Raw genomic sequence first — 23,917 nt, 5'->3', positions numbered from 1 at the left:
AATAAATAGAAGAAATGGTTGTAGGTTTGCATTTCTATCCTTAAAGTGTTATTAATAATTAGGTTAAATGTATTTTAATTTTTGTTTTTAATATACGAAAATTCTCTTGAAAATTTGAATTTTTGCGCTTAAATTTTATTTGAACTTTAAAAATTCACCTCTGTGGTGAATATTTAGAAAATGCTGCCAGGTCTAGCAAAGAAATGTTCAAGTTTTCAGACCTAGAGGTCTTGCCAGCGCCATCTGTGACTGAAAGTATTTCAGTGTTAAGAATTAAAAATAATTATTTTATTAAAAATTAAATTAATAAATAAACGGAATAGCGGTTTCAATAAAATTTAAGGGTTAATTATACTTTAATTAAAATAGTTTTCTATAAATTCAACTTAAAACCTTTGAGTTCCTGCCTTGGCCGTAAGGCGGCGCTGCATTGGTTGCCAAATAAAAATACAAGGTGGCGCTGATGAGAAATTTCGAATTAAAATCAAAACTTTAGGTGTTTAATTAATTTATTTATACACACCTGCGATCCACATGCTCGCCCATATATATTACCCGATCTTCCGGTATAGTTTCTGTATTATTAGTAGCTAATTTTTCTTTTAAACAACTCTCAATACGCCGACTTTTAATGGCTTGAAAGCTGCACGAAATAGCTGGAAAATTCTGGGGCATGCCTATAGATTCGGCATAAAACAAGACAGCGCGATTGTGACTGCAACTGTCTGGGGAATTGGAGGAAATAATAAATAATTGTTAAAAAATCTCAGAGATAGACAAGCTTACAAGCCTCGTGAAGGAGCTTACTGGCAGCAATCAGATCCAGATCCTCGCATCCCGGCTGCGGAGCCTGTCCAAAATTGGGATAAAAATCCACCGAACCTCGGGGTCTCAGATCTCCAAATAAAGGATAATCCGTGTGTATGACATCCACAAATTGAGCGGCATTCGAGTGCAGACTGTCATCGGCTCGACTCGAGAAGAGGGGCAGAGCGGGATCCAAGCCTGTGACTCTGCCAAGAGTTCCATTAAAATAACGACCAATGCGTCCCGCAATATGTGCTCCTAAGCTGTGACCTATGACATGAACTCCCTCTGTGGCGATGCCATGGCGTTGCAGGAACTCTTCAAGGATTTTGGCCAAAATGTGACCTACTTTTTTGACTGCCAAACGGGAGGTGGGATAATCCAAATTGGCCACAGGTCCCCAGTCGGCCACCAAGACATTGTCATAACCCTGGGCTGTATAGGCTTTAAAACGAAGGTTTATTTATTAATATATCTATATAACCTTCGATTATTTTGCTTTTGTTCCTATAAATCCTTCTTTTCTCACCATTTCTCAGTGGCATTATGGAGCCATGAGTCCTTGATCCCAAATATCCATGAACAATCAACTTGACAGAGTCCAATCTCTCCACTTGATCCACTTTGGACAGCAGCAGTTCCTCGGTTGCGGATGCCTTGAGATAGTATATATTACTCTGATCCACCAAGGTGTCTAGTAAAGCGGCTTGCAGGCCCAGAAACTGGCAAATTATAGGAACCAGGCAAAAGCTACTCTTGGCCATGTCTAGATCCAAGCACGTTGCTCTATTGAATCAAGATGAAATCTCGTTCTGAAGTCGTCTTATTTATATAGTACCTCAGAATATGGCATGCTGCATGCTACATTTCAGCTAATCGATTGATTAGCGAAATGCGATCCCCACGAGAATGATGACGCACTTGGTGGAGAGTACACATAACATTACTTTATTATCTAGATATTAAGTAATTTTCCATAAATATTACACACATATACACGCACAGACAGAGGGGAGTCGAGGAGACTAAAGCTAGGGTTAAAATGCAAGCAATGTTTATACTCATTCGCGATTTGATTTTGATACGATTTTGAATTTCGTTTCGATGCTGGGTTATCCCTGAATTCGGAGATGGCAGTTGGATAATGATATTGTTTAGAGAGTGCCTGAGAAATCTTGAAGGGATTTTAAAGTGATTTCAAAGCTCTATTAATTCCTTATCTCTTCCTTCGTTTTAAGAGAGACCTCAGGACACTCTTCTATATCATTATATATCCTATCGCCTGGCCTCTTCCTCGTTAACTGGTCGTATCATCATCCTGACTCTCTTCAACGAATAATCCTTGCCCTGGAACGTATCCCAAAAGATGCCCGTCTCTCCAGCTTGGACATAATTCTGTTGGAAATATTGACCCAATAAATTGTTGGTGCCACAATTATTGTACCATCCTGCACCCTTGTGTTTCTGGGCGCAGCTGCAATCAATGCAATTATCATTATCGGCATCTACGGTACTAAACTTGGCACCCGCATGATATGACAGGGAATCCCCCGCCGATGGGGTAAGATCGTTTTGGAATCTACCAAGCAAATTTAGAGGATACAATTCCTTTTCACTTCCAATGGCAAATGTGGAATATCCCGCATACGCCACGTTGCCCGCAAAATCCTCGAGAACTATGCGCAATTCATGAATGGCAGATGAGGTCAAAGCATGGAGCTTATTCAGGCCAATGAAGAAATCACCAGCCAGATTGCCAAAGCCATCCTTGTAGTCCAACCAACCGCGTTCAAAGTTCAGCTCATCGGTGCTGCGATTTAGGATCACTGTCCAATCCTCATCGCAGGCCACGTAAAAGGACTCCGATTCGGGTGTGAGTTGCACCTTGAGGATGCCCTCGACGGCGAGGAAAGACTGCTGGCAGCTGCTGGGAGGTCGGGTGAAGGACGAGGGCTGGTAACCACCCGGTCCCGATGGACCGTAGAAGATGGGCGGCTGCTGACCTTGACCTGGTCCTTGGCCCAAGCCCTTGCGATGGGACACACGACGTTGGCGACTAAAGGAATACGAATTATAATGATTAATTATGTTAATTAGTAATTAAAATGTTACTTGCTTACTTGATGGACTGAGCGAGCTTCGCCACATCATATTGCACAGCACGGACATTGAGTGCCGTCGAGGTCAGCAGGGTGGCCAAGGCATCCAAACGATCCGAGACACTCAAGTTGGAGGCATTGAAGTCCTGACCATCAGAGGAGCCTGTGGCAGCTGCAGACTGATCCTGGGGAATGGCTCTGACAGTGCGAGATATATCTGTTTTGGAGTTGGAAAGGAGTTTAGTTAGTTTAAAATTACATTAAATATGAACAAGAAACTTTAAATTAAATTTAAACATCTCATAAAAGGTATACCAAAATTCTAGAATCACTATGGTAAGGACACATAATTTTGCAACTATTTGCTTCTTTTAATTGTTTTAGCCTAAAATATAATTCATTGTTTGAATAAGAGCCAAGAAGATCAAGTTTTAATATTTATACCCTTTTAGGGTTTCATAATTTTAGTCTGAAGCATGAAATGCAGTGAAGAAGTCATTTCCGACCCCATAAATCATATATATTCTTGATCTGAAATAAAAGCCAAATCGATTTAGCCATGTTCGGGCAAAAAATAAATTTTGCAAATTTTTGAGAATTTTTGAAATTTTTAAAAGGGGTTACATCGTTAAAATGTGCAAAAATTTGATAAAAATTAAAACTTAAACTGAGTATCCAGATTTGTTAACCTAATAAAAACTAGCACAGAAAATCTATCTGTTCGGAAATTAAACCATTTTTGGCAAAGTTATGACTGATTTTCGATGCAAAGATATAGAAATTTCAGGTTCCTGAAGAGAGCTTCTTTCTATAAATTTCTTTCAAGTTTCTGTAGTAAATATATATCACAACATCTATATTAATCGCACAACATTAAGTTCTTAGGGTTACCATTCATCTTTCTGCGATTTCTTAGCCTGTTCTTCAATTCCCTAACAGCTCGTGGACCAAAAACCTTATCGGTTTCACCTTTTAGTTCATCCAAAGTGTTTCTCGAGAGGCGTTGAATGTGCTCGAAGCTATCCAAGCGTTGCTGGAAATTCAGCTGCTGGACCTTCATTGACTCCATACGAGCCTCGCTGCTGTCCACCAGTTGATCCAATCTGGAATATATAATATAATAAAATAATTTCAGAAATAAGTAAAACTAACTAGAGCTTTGTTTGCTATCATCGAGACCCATTTCCAGCGACCTCCCTGATTAGTAGCTTGTTTCATTTACATTATTCTCCGTTTCTTTAAAGTTCCGCTCGTTTATCAACTATTTATAAGATGCTTTTGTTTCGTATTTTGTATTTGGCATTTGCTGGCTTCTATTCCCCCTTTTTCGATCGTAAATAAGAACAGCTAATTAAAGCCAACAAAGTCGAAAATATATTAACCAAACAGGCTGCACGGCGAGAGAGCTGTTTAAACATTAAAAACCGAACCGAAGTGATAAACACTCTCAGCAGGCGTGCGAAAAATTGGCAGAAAATTTCAGTGGAATTTTAAAAATAAAATTTGACCGAAAAAGCAGACAGCTTCATGGATAATTTTTTTGCTTTGTTCTGTCAATTCAAAGAGTCATCGAAAAGTGCCAAATTCCAATAGATATTATTGCCTCATGTCGTTTGTGTGTTTTTAAACATATTTCTTTTTCTACCGGTTTGTATAGATACTATTTCATCATGATGATGATGATGATGATGATGATGTACCTATGCGTAACCAAACCAGTTCCCTTCTCATAAAGATGAGCTATACCCACTTCTTATCGATGACTTCCAGTCGATGGCGCTGGTCCTCGTCCAAGGTCACCAAGATGCCAACGCGATCATGAAGATTGGTCATCAGCTCCTTGTAATCACATCGAGCAGGACTTGAAGGGACTGGATAACTTCCAGGGGTCTGAGAGAGGGACACAGAAAGGGAAATACACAAATCATTAAGCAAACACGAGGCCAGCGCATTGAACTTGTTTCTGGCCAAAACGAAACCTGCTGCGGCTGCTGTTGGCCAAAAGTCACATTACAGTAAACGATCGAAAGAGTAAACAAAGCTAAGAGAGCTTGCTGTTTTAAAATTCACATTAAAATCACATCGAGTTATGTTAAATATCTCGCAAACAAAAAAGCAATGAATAATATATTTATCTTGCTTTTATTTTCCGCTCTTTTTTCAAACACAACACTTTTTGTAATATATTTATCTTAGGCAAAGCTCTTGGCTTGCCATTTTTATAAGCATTCTCTTTGGTTATTAATCATTTGTTTATTCTTGGTGTTTTATAGTTTCTGTTGAATTGAAAATATATTTGTTATAATGAATTCCGAGAAGGCTCAAAAAAGCTTGATTTATATGTTTTAAAAATATATTAGATGTAGTAAAAGCAATTATTTTGTGATATTAATCATATATTATTTCTTTTCAGATTTAAAAAACGGACAGAGGTAATATTATTGACTCGTTTTCTTATATTGTAAATTTTTGTATACATTTCAAGTCATTTCAAGAATCGAAAATCGATCATAATTAAGCATAAAATATTCTTTTAACCAATATTTATTGATACTTTTATAGGAAAATTTGGTTGACAATTGAAAGTTTAAAATTCTCATAACTAATCCAAAAATTCATTAATTTTAATTCGGGAAGCTGTCCTGTCCTAGTTTTTATCAGGTTAATAAATCTGCATCCTCAATCCCCCCAGATCGATTCTCCTGTTGATTTTGATCAAGAATATATATGATATCAGAAATGATTCCTTCGGAAATTATAAGCTTCTGAAAACAATTATAATACCCTTGCAAGGGTACAATAATATGATTTCTAACACCATTTTCTTTTATTTAGAAACACCATAAGTTGTTATTCTTGTGGATTTTATTGTTGTATTTTATTTATTTTAATTATATGACACTCTCTATTAAATCATATCGATATTCCTTTTGTATTTAAACAGCTCTCTTAATATTTATATTCAAGTTTAATCTTTCGATCGTCTGTTGCTGTTGTATTAACACTGTATTAAACGCACTCGGAAGTTGTTGCGCACGCGCGACCGCGCAGGGTTCACTTGGGGCGGCAGTGGAGGCGGGGCCTGGGTTACGCCAGGTGTTTCCACCAAAGAACCAGCGGCAAAACCACAGATCGTGATGGCCAAGATACCGATGGCCAAAGCCACTAATTGGTGGCTCATCATTTTTGTCACTTTTGTTTACACGCCAAAACGTAAATCATTCACTAATTTTGTCTTGTGCAGGCAATATATATAACATATATATTTGATCACTACAGATATCACTACAGATTGCGTCCGTTCCGGTCAAGATTCGTTATGTTACTGAATGTATATATTTCCCCAGACTCAATGGGGAGATCCCCTCTCTGAGAAGCTTTTCTTGAAAGCTTTTGAGAGAATTGGAGAATGCCAAGCATTGAATTCTTCAAGATTGTATGGTGTTTTTTTTTGTTGTTTGTATCTCAATTTTAGGGATCGTCTCTCTGCTTTGTTTACATGTTTGTTTGGGGAGACGGGTAAAAAATCCCCTGGCTTTTTTTGTTTAGCTTCTTTGAGGCTGTCAATCATTTTGGGTGACGAACGTGTGGCATGCCAAATGAATTTGCAATGTCTTGTTAAGAGTGGGATGAAGACCAGCTGGGAATTATTAATTGGCCATGGAAAGATAGAGAACTACTAGTCTTGAGCTAAATTTTAGTCTGTGATTAAAGAGGAATTTTAATGGGAAGAATTTGGGAGAGAAAGAATAATAATTAGGAGATTAACTTAAGCTTGAAGAGGATAAATTAAATAATTGATTGTAATAATTCTATTATAAATTTTTAATATACAAAACAATGATTAAAATACCATACACAAACGTTTATAAAGAAATATCATATATCTACAACTTTTCTCTTATTATTTCTATCTAAAACATACTTGTAAATTATTTTCTCTGCACTTGTGGTATATATATTTTATGCTAATTAATATGGCAAATTGTTTGTGGATTGATTACCTGAAAAATATTACCTGTATCATTGCCTTCATGAGCTTGGCCTTTACTGAAGTAATTCTAGTCCAAATTGAATGCTAATTAAGTGAAATAAAAAGTGTGAAGTTCGTAAAGAACTACTTGAACTTTGTTTGCTCATAAATTCTGTTACCTGCTGAGGCTTTATTAAATATTTTATTTAAAAAAAAGCTGGTAGTCATAATGATTTACCGTCACTAAACCTAGTTTCCCCATTTTAATTGCAAACTCACTTCCAAGCATTCTCATGATGCCTCCGAGTGTAGCTTGCATGCTAATTACTTTATGCAAATGTCATTCATTGACACTTTGTTGAGAAACCTGCCTCAATATGCAAAACCATAATTAAGAATTTGCTCCGATAAAAAAGGGTTTACCTGAGCAATTGGATGAGTAATCGCATTTTATGGCAGTCGGCCAAGTTGGTCTGTCGGTCTCTCTCTGTGATTTTCCCCCCAACGACGTTGACAGGCTATTTATAGAAAATTCCACGCGTATATACAGTCTTATTTATATGGATTTTGGCCTTAGTCGTCATCATCATCGAATGGAAATATAATGCAAGCTTCACGAGCAGAATAAATATGGATGCGAATGCATCACGATGATCGGAGTTTGCCTTTAAGGTTCCGCGGTTCCGCATTATGTCACATTTAATTACAACTCACTGCAAATGGGTTTTATGGATTGTCGAAGGTCCACACAGCTGCCTCTGAGTTGGTCATCTAAGGGGAACCTTTGCAATTGCCCAGCTGCACAGCAGAGATGAATCGTGAGGCGGTGAAGATGCTCGCCTGCAGATACCAAAAGTCAGGGCCCAAAGCTTAAAGCCAACTCTATTTGCGGCCAAGATGAATAGAGATGAATTGCCGGGCTCAAGATGACGCAATCGCCTGAGGAATTGGGGAAAAAGTTTCTTAACATCCAAGATATATATATATATATATTGTTTGGCCGAATAAAAAAAGAGTTGTGTCATTTACATAATTAATGCCTTTTGCTGTGGGAGCTCCCAACCATTTTCCTCCATTATTTTGCTCCAACATCTTGTCATCCTCTTGAATTATTTCAATTGCTCGAAATCGGGCATGGGTTAATTTCAAAGCATGCCAACAAAAATTTCGAATAATCAAAAATTATTATTATTTATGGGCCGGGGACGGTCATTCAATTAATCAAAGCCTCAAACTGGAGCAAAGTCTAATTATATGACAGAAAATAAATAAAGATACATTTGATGTCTTACCCTCATATATTATAGAGAATAAACAATGATTTTTTTCTTTAATTTTCAATTTTTTATTTAATATTAAATTATTGTACAGGTTGAACTTATATTCAAATTGTATTTAGTTGCCATTCCATTTTGTGTGTGTGTGTTTTGTTTTTATAAATCATAAACATTCAATATTTTGTCCCTTTGCTTATTTCCTTTCAAATATTGGTATTTTTGCTCACCTTTCGCTACTTAGAAATCAACTACAAATATTTACAAAATTGTCATTCTTTTTATATATTTTTTCGGGCCTTCTTTTTAACTATACAAAAATGCTTACGAGGTAAACATAAAAATTTGCATGCTTCATCTACTAAACTCTATATATCTGCCTCCGAGAGTTTGTTTTCTATTCGTAATTTGTGTTAATAGATTTACTTTTTATTTATTTTTTTTTCTTGTTTTTAACAAAGGTACATTAAATATATTTACGACAAATTCAATGCATTAAAATTATTTAAGTTCCTTATTCGTATGCCGTTCTACTCCGTTCATTTTACCTTTCGTTCCTCAGGGCTCTCCAAGAACTCTATTTATGGGAGAGGAGGGTCAAGGAATATGCCCTGCCGCTTAGCTACTAGAATAGAATACAACTAGAGAGACACACGTTCCGCTAAAAACATTCTTAGTTTATTTACCATTTTTTGTTCGATTACGTTTTAGGGATTAGCTTAGTTCTGTTCTTCCTTTCCTTCTACTCGAATGTGTTGTGCAATAAAACATAATCAATTGGAGTGTGGAAAATGCCTCGAAAAATCATTGACTTGTCTGATAAAATTGCATTTAATGAATCTGTTGTTTTTTCTTTTCGGAAACGAAAACCCGATCAATTTTCGCTCAATTTCATTTCGATTCGATTCGATTTGTGTTCCATTGTTGGCTCATTGGCTTAAAAACTATGGACGTAACCTTCGGGATGGGAAAAGTGCAAAAGTGCGTTGTTTAGCTTTGTTTTGCGATCTCTCTGATCGAACTCTCTGATCCAATGCCTATAATTAATGGGGGGAAAAACTGTTTTTGCAGAAAACCGAAAATACAAAATCCACTGTTTACCTCGTTCAGCTTTTCGCATTTTCCTTTTTCCAATTTTCAGAGTGCGTGCAAATTTTGTTTCGGTTTCTATGTACTTTTTCTTTTCATTCCTTTTTTGCTAGCAAATAATTCTAAACAATTTTGCCTCTACTTTATATTCTTTGTTGTTGTCTAAAGTGCCTAGTTTTCATTTAGTTTAATTGTTTATTCTCTTTTCGCAAGTGTGTCTGCCAGTGTGTGTGTGTTTATTTTGCTGCAGTGTGTGTGTGTGTGTTTTGCATACTTTTTTCATAAATCACAGAAAAAGTTTATTCATTTGAAATATTTCTTTTGTTTTCATTTGGTTTTGTTTTTCGCTTTAGTTTAAATTTTACTCTTACGTTGTTGTTTGTATTTTTCTTTTTTTCTTTTGCTACAAAATATAATCACTGGCCGTGGGTTCAAGTTGTTTTCTAAAGGTCCTTAATGATAAACCCTAAGGAACTGCAGGCCAGGATCGCTGATCGTAGAATCTTAGCAATTTGATTGCCTACAACTCAAATTGGCTCATAGATTTCATATATTTGATATTCATTTTCATATATATTTTGTTCTACGCTTTGCTCTATACTCAAATCGTCATTTTGATTCATATTTTCTTGTTTCAAAACCATGTGAAAGTGTCTTTGATTCATAATTTGCACATTTGTTAGCTCTCTTCTTTGAACTTCTTGAGTGATTCTCAAGTCCTCTCTGTCTCTCGGTTGGTTTTTGGCCATTACGTTTCTTAGATTTATGGTAAATGGATTTTTTGGGCTTCGACTTGGATTTCATTCTCTTTCGCTACGAACTCTATGTAAAATACTTTGGTTAGAGGTTACTTTAGTGTTTAGTTTGATGGCTATTTTAATTCACGAATTTATTCTCGGTTGATTTCTAAAAATTTGATTCTACTATTTGCGTTCTTTGCTAGTTTTAATTGTTTATCTATTCGCTTAAGTTTTGCATCGAAAATGTTGTGATCTGATCCCATGTCCGGTCTTTGACTAAATGTTTCTAGGACTCCATCAATCATTATATCATCTGTGGAAATAACTTTAAATCATAATAATATTAAAATAAAACAAAATTAAGCCAACTTAAATGGTATAAATGATTTAAATTTATTATTTGTTTTAAATTATATATATCTCTCTTTAGATTGTTTTACTTTGCTTTTTACATAAATTCATTTAATAGTTACAAAAATTATCACTTAAACAGCGCATCGAAATTAATAAAGACAAAGTAAAGGAAGCATTACGAAAAATCATACATTAATAAACATAAAATTTTTTAAGAGCTGTGTGAGTGGAAATTAAAGCTAAACAAATATTGGCGGAGCGTCTTCTGTAGTTTTCTATAAAATTAGTAAATTGCTTGGAAATAATATTAAATTTTTGATTAATTGATTGCTGTTTTTTATGTTTTAGACAAAGGCCAAGCCATTAATTCTTCACTAATTGCACTCAATTAAAAATAATTACAAATAAAAATCAAATAATACAGTAAAGAGAATGGAAACGAAATACAGATTAAGATCTAGATATAAATTTCGTTAAGCTTACAAATGAAAATACAGAAAAAAACACTGACTAAACTGAGTATCCTTTTTCGGCTGCAGGATGATGGCGAAATCTAAGCTATCTTTTGACTGAAATTAAAAAAATGCCGCCTCACTCCACACACACTCCTCTGTTGTTTTGTTTTTTTTTTTTTAAATCGAATAATATAACTAACGAATAGTAACTAAAAAGTTATCATAGAATTATAGTACAAAAACTTCTGGGCGCCGAAGGAGAAGTTGCTTTTTCTCGTATCTCTCATACATATGTATAATATATATATATATATATAGTATATGGCTGTCGATGATGCGATATTAGGTTGATTGACAGTTAGATAGGACAGGATCGATCGGTGATGGGTGGATATTGAGGACTGGGAATATCCTAACAGTAGAAACGTACGCCATCCACAGAGAGGACTTGCTTTAATTTTCATTTATTCTGTCGATTTGGCTCCGTATAAAGCTGCACGCCTTCCACCGTAAATATTGAGGTCTCTGTAAATATATATAGAGAGTGTGCAATTATTAACAAAAAACTGGTAAAAATTGTTATTAAAAAGTTGAAATTATGAGTACATGTGTGTAGGGCGCCTTCTGACCATGACATAATTTAATTTACGGCCATCGACGGCCATGCGACAATTAAAATTGCCTTTGGCCAAATTACATTTTCCCAGCCACACCCACAGCCACACACATGATACACTCTGCGCAAAAATACCACCCAAAACCCACCCACAAAACTCACTCAAATAGAGACAGGGGAACCCCTAATGAGGGAAAACTCTTTGGCTTTTGATTTCTGTTAAAGAAACTGTAGGAAATAGCTGCCTTAAAACCATATTTTGAAGTTGTTTGGGGTTATAATTTGTTAGGGTTCTTATAATATATTAAAAATGGTATTGTAAAGGTTGCTAAAATATAATTATATTATGTTTCATATCAAATATGTGGATACTTTTTTAAAAGTATTAAAAACTTTACAGATATTAGTAGCTCTTTCTATTATACATAACTTTCAAGCATTCATACAGCTTAAATTCCTATAAATTTTGCTTAAATTCTACAATAAACTCCCCATCTATCCTTTATACCGAATCTTCACTGTAGTACACAGTATGAATGTTGCCCTCTGTAACCGCAAAAACCTCACTTGGGTCTGATGACCTTTTCCCTGGCCATGATAAATGAAGCGCATTAGTTGCGTTTTAATTGATTCTATCTGTCCACGCTGCGTATACGTAATGTTTCATGGGTAAATACCACTTTAACCACTCGTCTCTCCCCCTTTACGTAATGAGCAATGTGAAGCTAGATTTTGTTTTTTGTTTCTGTGTCTCCCTAGTTGCTGTGATTTAGCCAGAAATTAGCATACTCTGGATTTGGAGTGTAGAACAAAAAAATAGAGTTTTGGTTTGTGTAAACAAATCACGAGTTAATCGCATTTTAAGCACAGAGTTTAAGCTGCCCCTCGATTAAGTGCAAGTCCTGCGAGGGGCATTTGCACTTCATTTATTTATTTTTCTGGGTTTTCCCATTGCACCCTATATACCATTCCAAAGTATATATATGCCAGAGGATTTGTGTTTGTAAATTTCTCTCTATTGCAGTTGATTTTCCTCCCCCCTTGCATTGCATTTGCCAAATTGCTGCTGAGAAAATGTTATTCTGGCCTCTTAAATTTCCTGGTTTTTCTGGGAAAATGTTTTCATTTACCGAATGTAGGGAATGTGCATTTTATTTACTCGAAAAAATCTATGGATTTGGTAATGGAATTGCCCAAGGCCTAAAAGAAGAACCCTTTATTTTCTTGTAATTTCTACTCGAATAATTCTAAACTTAATCCCAGACAGCCCTTACATTCGCATTGCTCACTTATCGCAATCTAATTACTTGATTTTCTGGTAGAGCTTTACTTTACTCTACTCCTTATTTGTCCAACAAGTTTGTCCTTTGCATTCATTCGACGACTCTATGCTGTATTTATTTTTCTCAACTCAACTTGTTGCGAAACTTTGCTGCTGCCACCACTTGAAATACAAATTAAAACTGGCAAATGCAATTACTGTTAACTATATATATATATATAAAATATATATATCAGCGCTAAGCAGACGGACCAGGAAGAAAAACTGTTCCGGAAAGCAAACAAATTGTCGCGAAACTTAAATGAGTTGTGTCCCACCTTTCTACCTTATTCTACCATTCAATCTGCCAACTTTGAGCAAACATTTCATTTCATCCTTCTTCTTGGGTTTCGCTTTTTTTCCTGTTTGTTAATTGGTTTTCTTGCCCGCCACAAAAAGACAATGCACCAAAAGTTGGCCCGCACTTTTGGCCATGTAAATGTTTAATGCATTAATTCACTCACCGTCTGGCAATTCGTAGAGTTTCTTTGGCAATTGCGCAAAGTACGGATGCTGCAGTGCATCATCGGCGCCCAAACGCTGCTCCGGATTTAGCTGCAGGAAGGCGTTCGCTATCGTCTCGCCCTCGATGATGTCGTAAAGCCGTGGGAAGTTGTGACCCAGTTTCCTCGGTCGATAGAAACCTGCCGAAATCATCATGAAGATGATGATGATGGGGGAGATATTTACAAAATGTGTTAAAACGGGGTTTATATTGGGGTAAACGAAGTAAGGGATACCCTGGAGGGTTGAGTAATATGATTTTAATCTAATTTGATTTACTAGATGATTATTAAATATTAATAAGACTAGTTTCCTGTATAAATCTAAACAAATAGGACTTTAGGAACCTTTTTTATAGGAAAGTATAAGACATAGTCCTTCGATTTGTTCCTTTTTTCATTTATAGACATATGTTCAGCAATATATAGAAAGCTACTTGAAAAACTTTAAGAAGATTTCTCTAAAAATTAAAACTAAGGAAACAAATTGACATACAAGAGTTAATATGTTACCATGTCACAAAGAACTTGATTAAAATTATATATATTTATGGCAATTTGAAAAAATCTATGCCAAATTATAAAAACCTCCCCCCCCACTTTTTCCTAGGGTATAATTAACTTAACCCGTAGACCGTAAGCCAATTACTCACCCAACTTGTGCGGCTTGTAGCCAGGAAAGTGGGTCACACCCGGCCACGTGTCCTCGGTGGGCGTGCCCAGCAATTTAAATATCTTATCCAGCTGATCGTAGGTATCACGTATGCCCGGGAACGTTGGCATCCCGGTAACCATTTCCACAAAGATGCAGCCCACGCCCCACATGTCCAGCGAGGTCGAGTACTCGGTGCTGCCCAGCAGGACATCTGTGAGAAATAAGAGGAAACTTTTGGCTAAGTAAATGCAACTAAGTCTGTTTTCTGGCAAAATAAATTGCAATTTTAAATAAATAAGGGGGGGAGAGAGAGAGAGAGAGAGAGGAGGAAAGAGGAGACGAGGGAGTTTTTCCTGGAGTAAAAGATAGCTTCGTGCACTTCCTGCGTTGCTCCCGGGGGCAACCTCTGAGCTTATCTTTGTTGCCGCTCTTTGGCCAGCAGCTAAACAAAGTTTAAGCTCACTATATAAATACAGACTCGGGGGTGTGCCTAAAGGGGTGGCTTTTTTTAACAGGGGTTTTTAAAAATGGTTTTTTCTGTAGAGAAATAAACGTAGGGGTTTTTAGCATACGGTTTCAGGGAATATACTAGAAAATGTCTTAAACCATTTCATGGTATTATAATTTTAATCAGAAGCATATAAAACAGTGAAGGAATCATTTCCGACCCTATATATCATATATATTCCTGATTAGAATCAACAGAAAAATACTGATTAATACTTATACTCTACAAAAAGGTATAAAAACAGGCAATTTTTTAAAATAATCAGTGTTTTCCAAATATCATAATTCAGCCAAAAATGCATAAATTTCAATTCGGAAAGCTGTTCTGTGCTAGTTTTTAAATCGCTAACAAATCTGCGTACAGCGTTTGCTGATGCTGTTAAAAGATTCTGACTAAAAATTGAATAACCTGCAAAATGGTATAAAAACAGGCAATTTTATTAAATAATCAATGTTTTTCAAACATCATAATTAAGCCAAAAATGCATTAATTTCAATTCGGAAAGCGGTTCTGTGCTAATTTTTATAGCGCTAACAAATCTGCATACTCAGTTTTTGAATTTAAAAAATTCAATTTTTGGCCAAATTTTGACAATTTTAATGATGTAACCCCTTATCGTTTTTTGAAATTTTGGAAAAATATCCAACAATTTATTTTCCCACAAGACATGGCTAGATCGATTCAGCTGTTCATTCTGATCAAGAATATATATGATTTATAGGGTCGGAAATGATTTCTTCATTGTGTTATAAGCTTCTGATTAATACTAATACTCTACAAAAAGGTATAAAAACAGGGAATTTTTTAAAATAATCTGTGTTTTCCAAATATCATAATTCAGCCAAAAATGCATAAATTTCAATTCGGAAAGCTGTTCTGTGCTAGTTTTTAAATCGCTAAAAAATCTGCGTACAGCGTTTGCTGATGCTGTTAAAAGATTCTGACTAAAAATTGAATAACCTGCAAAATGGTATGAAAACAGGCAATTTTATTAAATAATCAATGTTTTTCAAACATCATAATTAAGCCAAAAATGCATTCATTTTAATTCGGAAAGCGGTTCTGTGCTAATTTTTATAGCGCTAACAAATCTGCATACTCAGTTTTCGAATTTAAAAAATTCAATTTTTGGCCAAATTTTGACAATTTTAATGATGTAACCCCTTATCGTTTTTTGAAATTTTGGAAAAATATCCAACAATTTATTTTCCCACAAGACATGGCTAGATCGATTCAGCTGTTCATTCTGATCAAGAATATATATGATTTATAGGGTCGGAAATGATTTCTTCATTGTGTTATAAGCTTCTGATTAATACTAATACTCTACAAAAAGGTATAAAAACAGGGAATTTTTTAAAATAATCTGTGTTTTCCAAATATCATAATTCAGCCAAAAATGCATAAATTTCAATTCGGAAAGCTGTTCTGTGCTAGTTTTTAAATCGCTAAAAAATCTGCGTACAGCGTTTGCTGATGCTGTTAAAAGATTCTGACTAAAAATTGAATAACCTGCAAAATGGTATGAAAACAGGCAATTTTATTAAATAATCAATGTTTTTCAAACATCATAATTAAGCCAAAAATGCATTCATTTTAATTCGGAAAGCGGTTCTGTGCTAATTTTTATAGCGCTAACAAATCTGCATACTCAGTTTTTGAATTTAAAAAATTCAATTTTTGGCCAAATTTTAACAATTTTAATGATGTAACCCCTTATCGTTTTTTGAAATTTTGGAAAAATCTCCAACAATTTATTTTCCCTCAAGACATGGCTAGATCGATTCAGCTGTTCAATCTGATCAAGAATATATATGATTTATAGGGTCGGAAATGATTTCTTCATTGTGTTATAAGCTTCTGATTAATACTAATACTCTACAAAAAGGTATAAAAACAGGCAATTTTTTAAAATAATCAGTGTTTTCCAAATATCATAATTCAGCCAAAAATGCATAAATTTCAATTCGGAAAGCTGTTCTGTGCTAGTTTTTAAATCGCTAACAAATCTGCGTACAGCGTTTGCTGATGCTGTTAAAAGATTCTGACTAAAAATTGAATAACCTGCAAAATGGTATAAAAACAGGCAATTTTATTAAATAATCAATGTTTTTCAAACATCATAATTAAGCCAAAAATGCATTAATTTCAATTCGGAAAGCGGTTCTGTGCTAATTTTTATAGCGCTAACAAATCTGCATACTCAGTTTTTGAATTTAAAAAATTCAATTTTTGGCCAAATTTTGACAATTTTAATGATGTAACCCCTTATCGTTTTTTGAAATTTTGGAAAAATATCCAACAATTTATTTTCCCACAAGACATGGCTAGATCGATTCAGCTGTTCATTCTGATCAAGAATATATATGATTTATAGGGTCGGAAATGATTTCTTCATTGTGTTATAAGCTTCTGATTAATACTAATACTCTACAAAAAGGTATAAAAACAGGCAATTTTTTAAAATAATCAGTGTTTTCCAAATATCATAATTCAGCCAAAAATGCATAAATTTCAATTCGGAAAGCTGTTCTGTGCTAGTTTTTAAATCGCTAACAAATCTGCGTACAGCGTTTGCTGATGCTGTTAAAAGATTCTGACTAAAAATTGAATAACCTTCAAAATGGTATAAAAACAGGCAATTTTATTAAATAATCAATGTTTTTCAAACATCATAATTAAGCCAAAAATGCATTCATTTCAATTCAGAAAGCGGTTCTGTGCTAATTTTTATAGCGCTAACAAATCTGCATACTCAGTTTTTGAATTTAAAAAATTCAATTTTTGGCCAAATTTTAACAATTTTAATGATGTAACCCCTTATCGTTTTTTGAAATTTTGGAAAAATCTCCAACAATTTATTTTCCCTCAAGACATGGCTAGATCGATTCAGCTGTTCAATCTGATCAAGAATATATATGATTTATAGGGTCGGAAATGATTTCTTCATTGTGTTATAAGCTTCTGATTAATACTAATACTCTACAAAAAGGTATAAAAACAGGCATTTTTTTAAAATAATCAGTGTTTTCCAAATATCGTAATTCAGCCAAAAATGCATAAATTTCAATTCGGAAAGCTGTTCTGTGCTAGTTTTTAAATCGCTAACAATTCTGCGTACAGCGTTTGCTGATGCTGTTAAAAGATTCTGACTAAAAATTGAATAACCTGCAAAATGGTATAAAAACAGGCAATTTTATTAAATAATCAATGTTTTTCAAACATCATAATTAAGCCAAAAATGCATTAATTTCAATTCGGAAAGCGGTTCTGTGCTAATTTTTATAGCGCTAACAAATCTGCATACTCAGTTTTTGAATTTAAAAAATTCAATTTTTGGCCAAATTTTAACAATTTTAATGATGTAACCCCTTATCGTTTTTTGAAATTTTGGAAAAATATCCAACAATTTATTTTCCCACAAGACATGGCTAGATCGATTCAGCTGTTCATTCTGATCAAGAATATATATGATTTATAGGGTCGGAAATGATTCCTTCATTGTGTTAAAAGCTTCTGATTAATACTAATACTCTACAAAAAGGTATAAAAACATGCAATTTTTTTAAATAATCAGTGTTTTCCAAATATCGTAATTCAGCCAAAAATGCATAAATTTCAATTCGGAAAGCTGTTCTGTGCTAGTTTTTAAATCGCTAACAATTCTGCGTACAGCGTTTGCTGATGCTGTTAAAAGATTCTGACTAAAAATTGAATAACCTGCAAAATGGTATAAAAACAGGCAATTTTATTAAATAATCAATGTTTTTCAAACATCATAATTAAGCCAAAAATGCATTCATTTCAATTCAGAAATCGGTTCTGTGCTAATTTTTATAGCGCTAACAAATCTGCATACTCAGTTTTTGAATTTAAAAAATTCAATTTTTGGCCAAATTTTGACAATTTTAATGATGTAACCCCTTATCGTTTTTTGAAATTTTGGAAAAATATCCAACAATTTATTTTCCCACAAGACATGGCTAGATCGATTCAGCTGTTCATTCTGATCAAGAATATATATGATTTATAGGGTCGGAAATGATTTCTTCATTGTGTTATAAGCTTCTGATTAATACTAATACATTTCAATTCAGAAAGCGGTTCTGTGCTAATTTTTATAGCGCTAACAAATCTGCATACTCAGTTTTCGAATTTAAAAAATTCAATTTTTGGCCAAATTTTGACAATTTTAATGATGTAACCCCTTATCGTTTTTTGAAATTTTGGAAAAATATCCAACAATTTATTTTCCCACAAGACATGGCTAGATCGATTCAGCTGTTCATTCTGATCAAGAATATATATGATTTATAGGGTCGGAAATGATTTCTTCATTGTGTTATAAGCTTCTGATTAATACTAATACTCTACAAAAAGGTATAAAAACAGGGAATTTTTTAAAATAATCTGTGTTTTCCAAATATCATAATTCAGCCAAAAATGCATAAATTTCAATTCGGAAAGCTGTTCTGTGCTAGTTTTTAAATCGCTAAAAAATCTGCGTACAGCGTTTGCTGATGCTGTTAAAAGATTCTGACTAAAAATTGAATAACCTGCAAAATGGTATGAAAACAGGCAATTTTATTAAATAATCAATGTTTTTCAAACATCATAATTAAGCCAAAAATGCATTCATTTTAATTCGGAAAGCGGTTCTGTGCTAATTTTTATAGCGCTAACAAATCTGCATACTCAGTTTTTGAATTTAAAAAATTCAATTTTTGGCCAAATTTTAACAATTTTAATGATGTAACCCCTTATCGTTTTTTGAAATTTTGGAAAAATCTCCAACAATTTATTTTCCCTCAAGACATGGCTAGATCGATTCAGCTGTTCAATCTGATCAAGAATATATATGATTTATAGGGTCGGAAATGATTTCTTCATTGTGTTATAAGCTTCTGATTAATACTAATACTCTACAAAAAGGTATAAAAACAGGCAATTTTTTAAAATAATCAGTGTTTTCCAAATATCATAATTCAGCCAAAAATGCATAAATTTCAATTCGGAAAGCTGTTCTGTGCTAGTTTTTAAATCGCTAACAAATCTGCGTACAGCGTTTGCTGATGCTGTTAAAAGATTCTGACTAAAAATTGAATAACCTGCAAAATGGTATAAAAACAGGCAATTTTATTAAATAATCAATGTTTTTCAAACATCATAATTAAGCCAAAAATGCATTAATTTCAATTCGGAAAGCGGTTCTGTGCTAATTTTTATAGCGCTAACAAATCTGCATACTCAGTTTTTGAATTTAAAAAATTCAATTTTTGGCCAAATTTTGACAATTTTAATGATGTAACCCCTTATCGTTTTTTGAAATTTTGGAAAAATATCCAACAATTTATTTTCCCACAAGACATGGCTAGATCGATTCAGCTGTTCATTCTGATCAAGAATATATATGATTTATAGGGTCGGAAATGATTTCTTCATTGTGTTATAAGCTTCTGATTAATACTAATACTCTACAAAAAGGTATAAAAACAGGCAATTTTTTAAAATAATCAGTGTTTTCCAAATATCATAATTCAGCCAAAAATGCATAAATTTCAATTCGGAAAGCTGTTCTGTGCTAGTTTTTAAATCGCTAACAAATCTGCGTACAGCGTTTGCTGATGCTGTTAAAAGATTCTGACTAAAAATTGAATAACCTTCAAAATGGTATAAAAACAGGCAATTTTATTAAATAATCAATGTTTTTCAAACATCATAATTAAGCCAAAAATGCATTCATTTCAATTCAGAAAGCGGTTCTGTGCTAATTTTTATAGCGCTAACAAATCTGCATACTCAGTTTTTGAATTTAAAAAATTCAATTTTTGGCCAAATTTTAACAATTTTAATGATGTAACCCCTTATCGTTTTTTGAAATTTTGGAAAAATCTCCAACAATTTATTTTCCCTCAAGACATGGCTAGATCGATTCAGCTGTTCAATCTGATCAAGAATATATATGATTTATAGGGTCGGAAATGATTTCTTCATTGTGTTATAAGCTTCTGATTAATACTAATACTCTACAAAAAGGTATAAAAACAGGCATTTTTTTAAAATAATCAGTGTTTTCCAAATATCGTAATTCAGCCAAAAATGCATAAATTTCAATTCGGAAAGCTGTTCTGTGCTAGTTTTTAAATCGCTAACAATTCTGCGTACAGCGTTTGCTGATGCTGTTAAAAGATTCTGACTAAAAATTGAATAACCTGCAAAATGGTATAAAAACAGGCAATTTTATTAAATAATCAATGTTTTTCAAACATCATAATTAAGCCAAAAATGCATTAATTTCAAATCGGAAAGCGGTTCTGTGCTAATTTTTATAGCGCTAACAAATCTGCATACTCAGTTTTTGAATTTAAAAAATTCAATTTTTGGCCAAATTTTAACAATTTTAATGATGTAACCCCTTATCGTTTTTTGAAATTTTGGAAAAATATCCAACAATTTATTTTCCCACAAGACATGGCTAGATCGATTCAGCTGTTCATTCTGATCAAGAATATATATGATTTATAGGGTCGGAAATGATTCCTTCATTGTGTTAAAAGCTTCTGATTAATACTAATACTCTACAAAAAGGTATAAAAACATGCAATTTTTTTAAATAATCAGTGTTTTCCAAATATCGTAATTCAGCCAAAAATGCATAAATTTCAATTCGGAAAGCTGTTCTGTGCTAGTTTTTAAATCGCTAACAATTCTGCGTACAGCGTTTGCTGATGCTGTTAAAAGATTCTGACTAAAAATTGAATAACCTGCAAAATGGTATAAAAACAGGCAATTTTATTAAATAATCAATGTTTTTCAAACATCATAATTAAGCCAAAAATGCATTCATTTCAATTCAGAAATCGGTTCTGTGCTAATTTTTATAGCGCTAACAAATCTGCATACTCAGTTTTTGAATTTAAAAAATTCAATTTTTGGCCAAATTTTGACAATTTTAATGATGTAACCCCTTATCGTTTTTTGAAATTTTGGAAAAATATCCAACAATTTATTTTCCCACAAGACATGGCTAGATCGATTCAGCTGTTCATTCTGATCAAGAATATATATGATTTATAGGGTCGGAAATGATTTCTTCATTGTGTTATAAGCTTCTGATTAATACTAATACTCTACAAAAAGGTATAAAAACAGGGAATTTTTTAAAATAATCTGTGTTTTCCAAATATCATAATTCAGCCAAAAATGCATAAATTTCAATTCGGAAAGCTGTTCTGTGCTAGTTTTTAAATCGCTAACAAATCTGCGTACAGCGTTTGCTGATGCTGTTAAAAGATTCTGACTAAAAATTGAATAACCTGCAAAATGGTATAAAAACAGGCAATTTTATAAAATAATCAATGTTTTTCAAAAATCATAATTAAGCCAAAAATGCATTAATTTCAATTCGGAAAGCGGTTCTGTGCTAATTTTTATAGCGCTAACAAATCTGCATACTCAGTTTTTGAATTTAAAAAATTCAATTTTTGGCCAAATTTTAACAATTTTAATGATGTAACCCCTTATCGTTTTTTGAAATTTTGGAAAAATATCCAACAATTTATTTTCCCACAAGACATGGCTAGATCGATTCAGCTTTTCATTCTGATCAAGAATATATATGATTCATAGGGTCGGAAATGATTTCTTCATTGTGTTATAAGCTTCTGATTAATACTAATACTCTACAAAAAGGTATAAAAACAGGGAATTTTTTAAAATAATCAGTGTTTTCCAAATATCATAATTCAGCCAAAAATGCATAAATTTCAATTCGGAAAGCTGTTCTGTGCTAGTTTTTAAATCGCTAAAAAATCTGCGTACAGCGTTTGCTGATGCTGTTAAAAGATTCTGACTAAAAATTGAATAACCTGCAAAATGGTATGAAAACAGGCAATTTTATTAAATAATCAATGTTTTTCAAACATCATAATTAAGCCAAAAATGCATTCATTTCAATTCAGAAATCGGTTCTGTGCTAATTTTTATAGCGCTAAGAAATCTGCATACTCAGTTTTTGAATTTAAAAAATTCAATTTTTGTCCAAATTTTGACAATTTTAATGATGTAACCCCTTATCGTTTTTTGAAATTTTGGAAAAATATCCAACAATTTATTTTCCCACAAGACATGGCTAGATCGATTCAGCTGTTCATTCTGATCAAGAATATATATGATTTATAGGGTCGGAAATGATTTCTTCATTGTGTTATAAGCTTCTGATTAATACTAATACTCTACAAAAAGGTATAAAAACAGGCAATTTTTTAAAACAATCAGTGTTTTCCAAATATCATAATTCAGCCAAAAATGCATAAATTTCAATTCGGAAAGCTGTTCTGTGCTAGTTTTTAAATCGCTAACAAATCTGCGTACAGCGTTTGCTGATGCTGTTAAGAGATTCTGACTAAAAATTGAATAACCTGCAAAATGGTATAAAAACAGGCAATTTTATAAAATAATCAATGTTTTTCAAACATCATAATTAAGCCAAAAATGCATTCATTTCAATTCAGAAATCGGTTCTGTGCTAATTTTTATAGCGCTAACAAATCTGCATACTCAGTTTTTGAATTTAAAAAATTCAATTTTTGGCCAAATTTTAACAATTTTAATGATGTAACCCCTTATCGTTTTTTGAAATTTTGGAAAAATATCCAACAATTTATTTTCCCACAAGACATGGCTAGATCGATTCAGCTTTTCATTCTGATCAAGAATATATATGATTCATAGGGTCGGAAATGATTTCTTCATTGTGTTATAAGATTCTGATTAATACTAATACTCTACAAAAAGGTATAAAAACAGGGAATTTTTTAAAATAATCAGTGTTTTCCAAATATCATAATTCAGCCAAAAATGCATAAATTTCAATTCGGAAAGCTGTTCTGTGCTAGTTTTTAAATCGCTAAAAAATCTGCGTACAGCGTTTGCTGATGCTGTTAAAAGATTCTGACTAAAAATTGAATAACCTGCAAAATGGTATGAAAACAGGCAATTTTATTAAATAATCAATGTTTTTCAAACATCATAATTAAGCCAAAAATGCATTCATTTCAATTCAGAAATCGGTTCTGTGCTAATTTTTATAGCGCTAAGAAATCTGCATACTCAGTTTTTGAATTTAAAAAATTCAATTTTTGTCCAAATTTTGACAATTTTAATGATGTAACCCCTTATCGTTTTTTGAAATTTTGGAAAAATATCCAACAATTTATTTTCCCACAAGACATGGCTAGATCGATTCAGCTGTTCATTCTGATCAAGAATATATATGATTTATAGGGTCGGAAATGATTTCTTCATTGTGTTATAAGCTTCTGATTAATACTAATACTCTACAAAAAGGTATAAAAACAGGGAATTTTTTAAAATAATCAGTGTTTTCCAAATATCATAATTCAGCCAAAAATGCATAAATTTCAATTCGGAAAGCTGTTCTGTGCTAGTTTTTAAATCGCTAACAATTCTGCGTACAGCGTTTGCTGATGCTGTTAAAAGATTCTGACTAAAAATTGAATAA

At 33.2% G+C, this 23,917-nt stretch overlaps 3 protein-coding genes across 4 annotated transcripts; all 3 read right to left on the bottom strand.

Annotated features, from left to right (window-relative positions):
• Window positions 1-266: 266 nt before the first annotated feature.
• Window positions 267-1,589, bottom strand: LOC110177563 (lipase member H-A). Its single transcript, XM_020944336.2, has 4 exons — window positions 1,337-1,589; window positions 787-1,251; window positions 524-725; window positions 267-460 (listed from the first exon to the last, which is right to left on the bottom strand). The coding sequence occupies exons 1-4, from the start codon at window positions 1,569-1,571 to the stop codon at window positions 382-384; spliced, it is 981 nt and encodes a 326-aa protein (XP_020799995.2). The 5' UTR covers window positions 1,572-1,589; the 3' UTR covers window positions 267-381.
• A 145-nt stretch (window positions 1,590-1,734) lies between these two features.
• LOC110177601 (uncharacterized) lies at window positions 1,735-9,016 on the bottom strand. 2 transcript variants are annotated; one of them, XM_020944396.2, is made up of 5 exons: window positions 5,926-9,016; window positions 4,657-4,796; window positions 3,798-4,009; window positions 2,928-3,123; window positions 1,735-2,863 (listed from the first exon to the last, which is right to left on the bottom strand). In XM_020944396.2, exons 1-5 carry the CDS (start codon window positions 6,088-6,090, stop codon window positions 2,083-2,085), a joined length of 1,494 nt encoding a protein of 497 aa, XP_020800055.2. In that variant the 5' UTR covers window positions 6,091-9,016; the 3' UTR covers window positions 1,735-2,082. The 2 variants fall into 2 exon arrangements, with proteins under 2 accessions (XP_020800055.2, XP_020800056.2); XM_020944397.2 differs by having other exon boundaries at window positions 3,876-4,009.
• A 1,335-nt stretch (window positions 9,017-10,351) lies between these two features.
• On the bottom strand, window positions 10,352-14,121 carry LOC110177600 (cyclin-dependent kinase 14-like). Its single transcript, XM_020944395.2, has 3 exons — window positions 13,885-14,121; window positions 13,193-13,372; window positions 10,352-11,316 (listed from the first exon to the last, which is right to left on the bottom strand). The coding sequence occupies exons 1-3, from the start codon at window positions 14,054-14,056 to the stop codon at window positions 11,252-11,254; spliced, it is 417 nt and encodes a 138-aa protein (XP_020800054.1). The 5' UTR covers window positions 14,057-14,121; the 3' UTR covers window positions 10,352-11,251.
• Between the last annotated feature and the right edge of the window lie 9,796 nt (window positions 14,122-23,917).

Source organism: Drosophila serrata, unplaced genomic scaffold (assembly GCF_035046125.1).
Source record: "Drosophila serrata isolate PLE 108 unplaced genomic scaffold, ASM3504612v1 contig_2, whole genome shotgun sequence".
NCBI lineage: Eukaryota > Metazoa > Arthropoda > Insecta > Diptera > Drosophilidae > Drosophila > Drosophila serrata.
Note: the sequence above shows the minus strand (reverse complement) of the source record. Positions and strands in the feature narration are given on the sequence as shown.

Coding starts and splice junctions, on each gene's coding strand:
- LOC110177601 (XM_020944396.2), bottom strand. CDS start 6,090: ATGATGAGCCACCAATTAGTGGCTTTGGCCATCGGTATCTTGGCCATC. Junction 3,124..3,797: donor AAATCGCAGAAAGATGAATG/GTAACCCTAAGA, acceptor ACTCCAAAACAG/ATATATCTCGCACTGTCAGA. Junction 2,864..2,927: donor AAGCTCGCTCAGTCCATCAA/GTAAGCAAGTAA, acceptor GTATTCCTTTAG/TCGCCAACGTCGTGTGTCCC.
- LOC110177563 (XM_020944336.2), bottom strand. CDS start 1,571: ATGGCCAAGAGTAGCTTTTGCCTGGTTCCTATAATTTGCCAGTTTCTG. Junction 1,252..1,336: donor CATAATGCCACTGAGAAATG/GTGAGAAAAGAA, acceptor TTCGTTTTAAAG/CCTATACAGCCCAGGGTTAT. Junction 461..523: donor GGCGAGCATGTGGATCGCAG/GTGTGTATAAAT, acceptor ATTTCTCATCAG/CGCCACCTTGTATTTTTATT.
- LOC110177600 (XM_020944395.2), bottom strand. CDS start 14,056: ATGTGGGGCGTGGGCTGCATCTTTGTGGAAATGGTTACCGGGATGCCA. Junction 13,373..13,884: donor CTACAAGCCGCACAAGTTGG/GTGAGTAATTGG, acceptor TGATTTCGGCAG/GTTTCTATCGACCGAGGAAA. Junction 11,317..13,192: donor ACTCTACGAATTGCCAGACG/GTGAGTGAATTA, acceptor ATATATTTACAG/AGACCTCAATATTTACGGTG.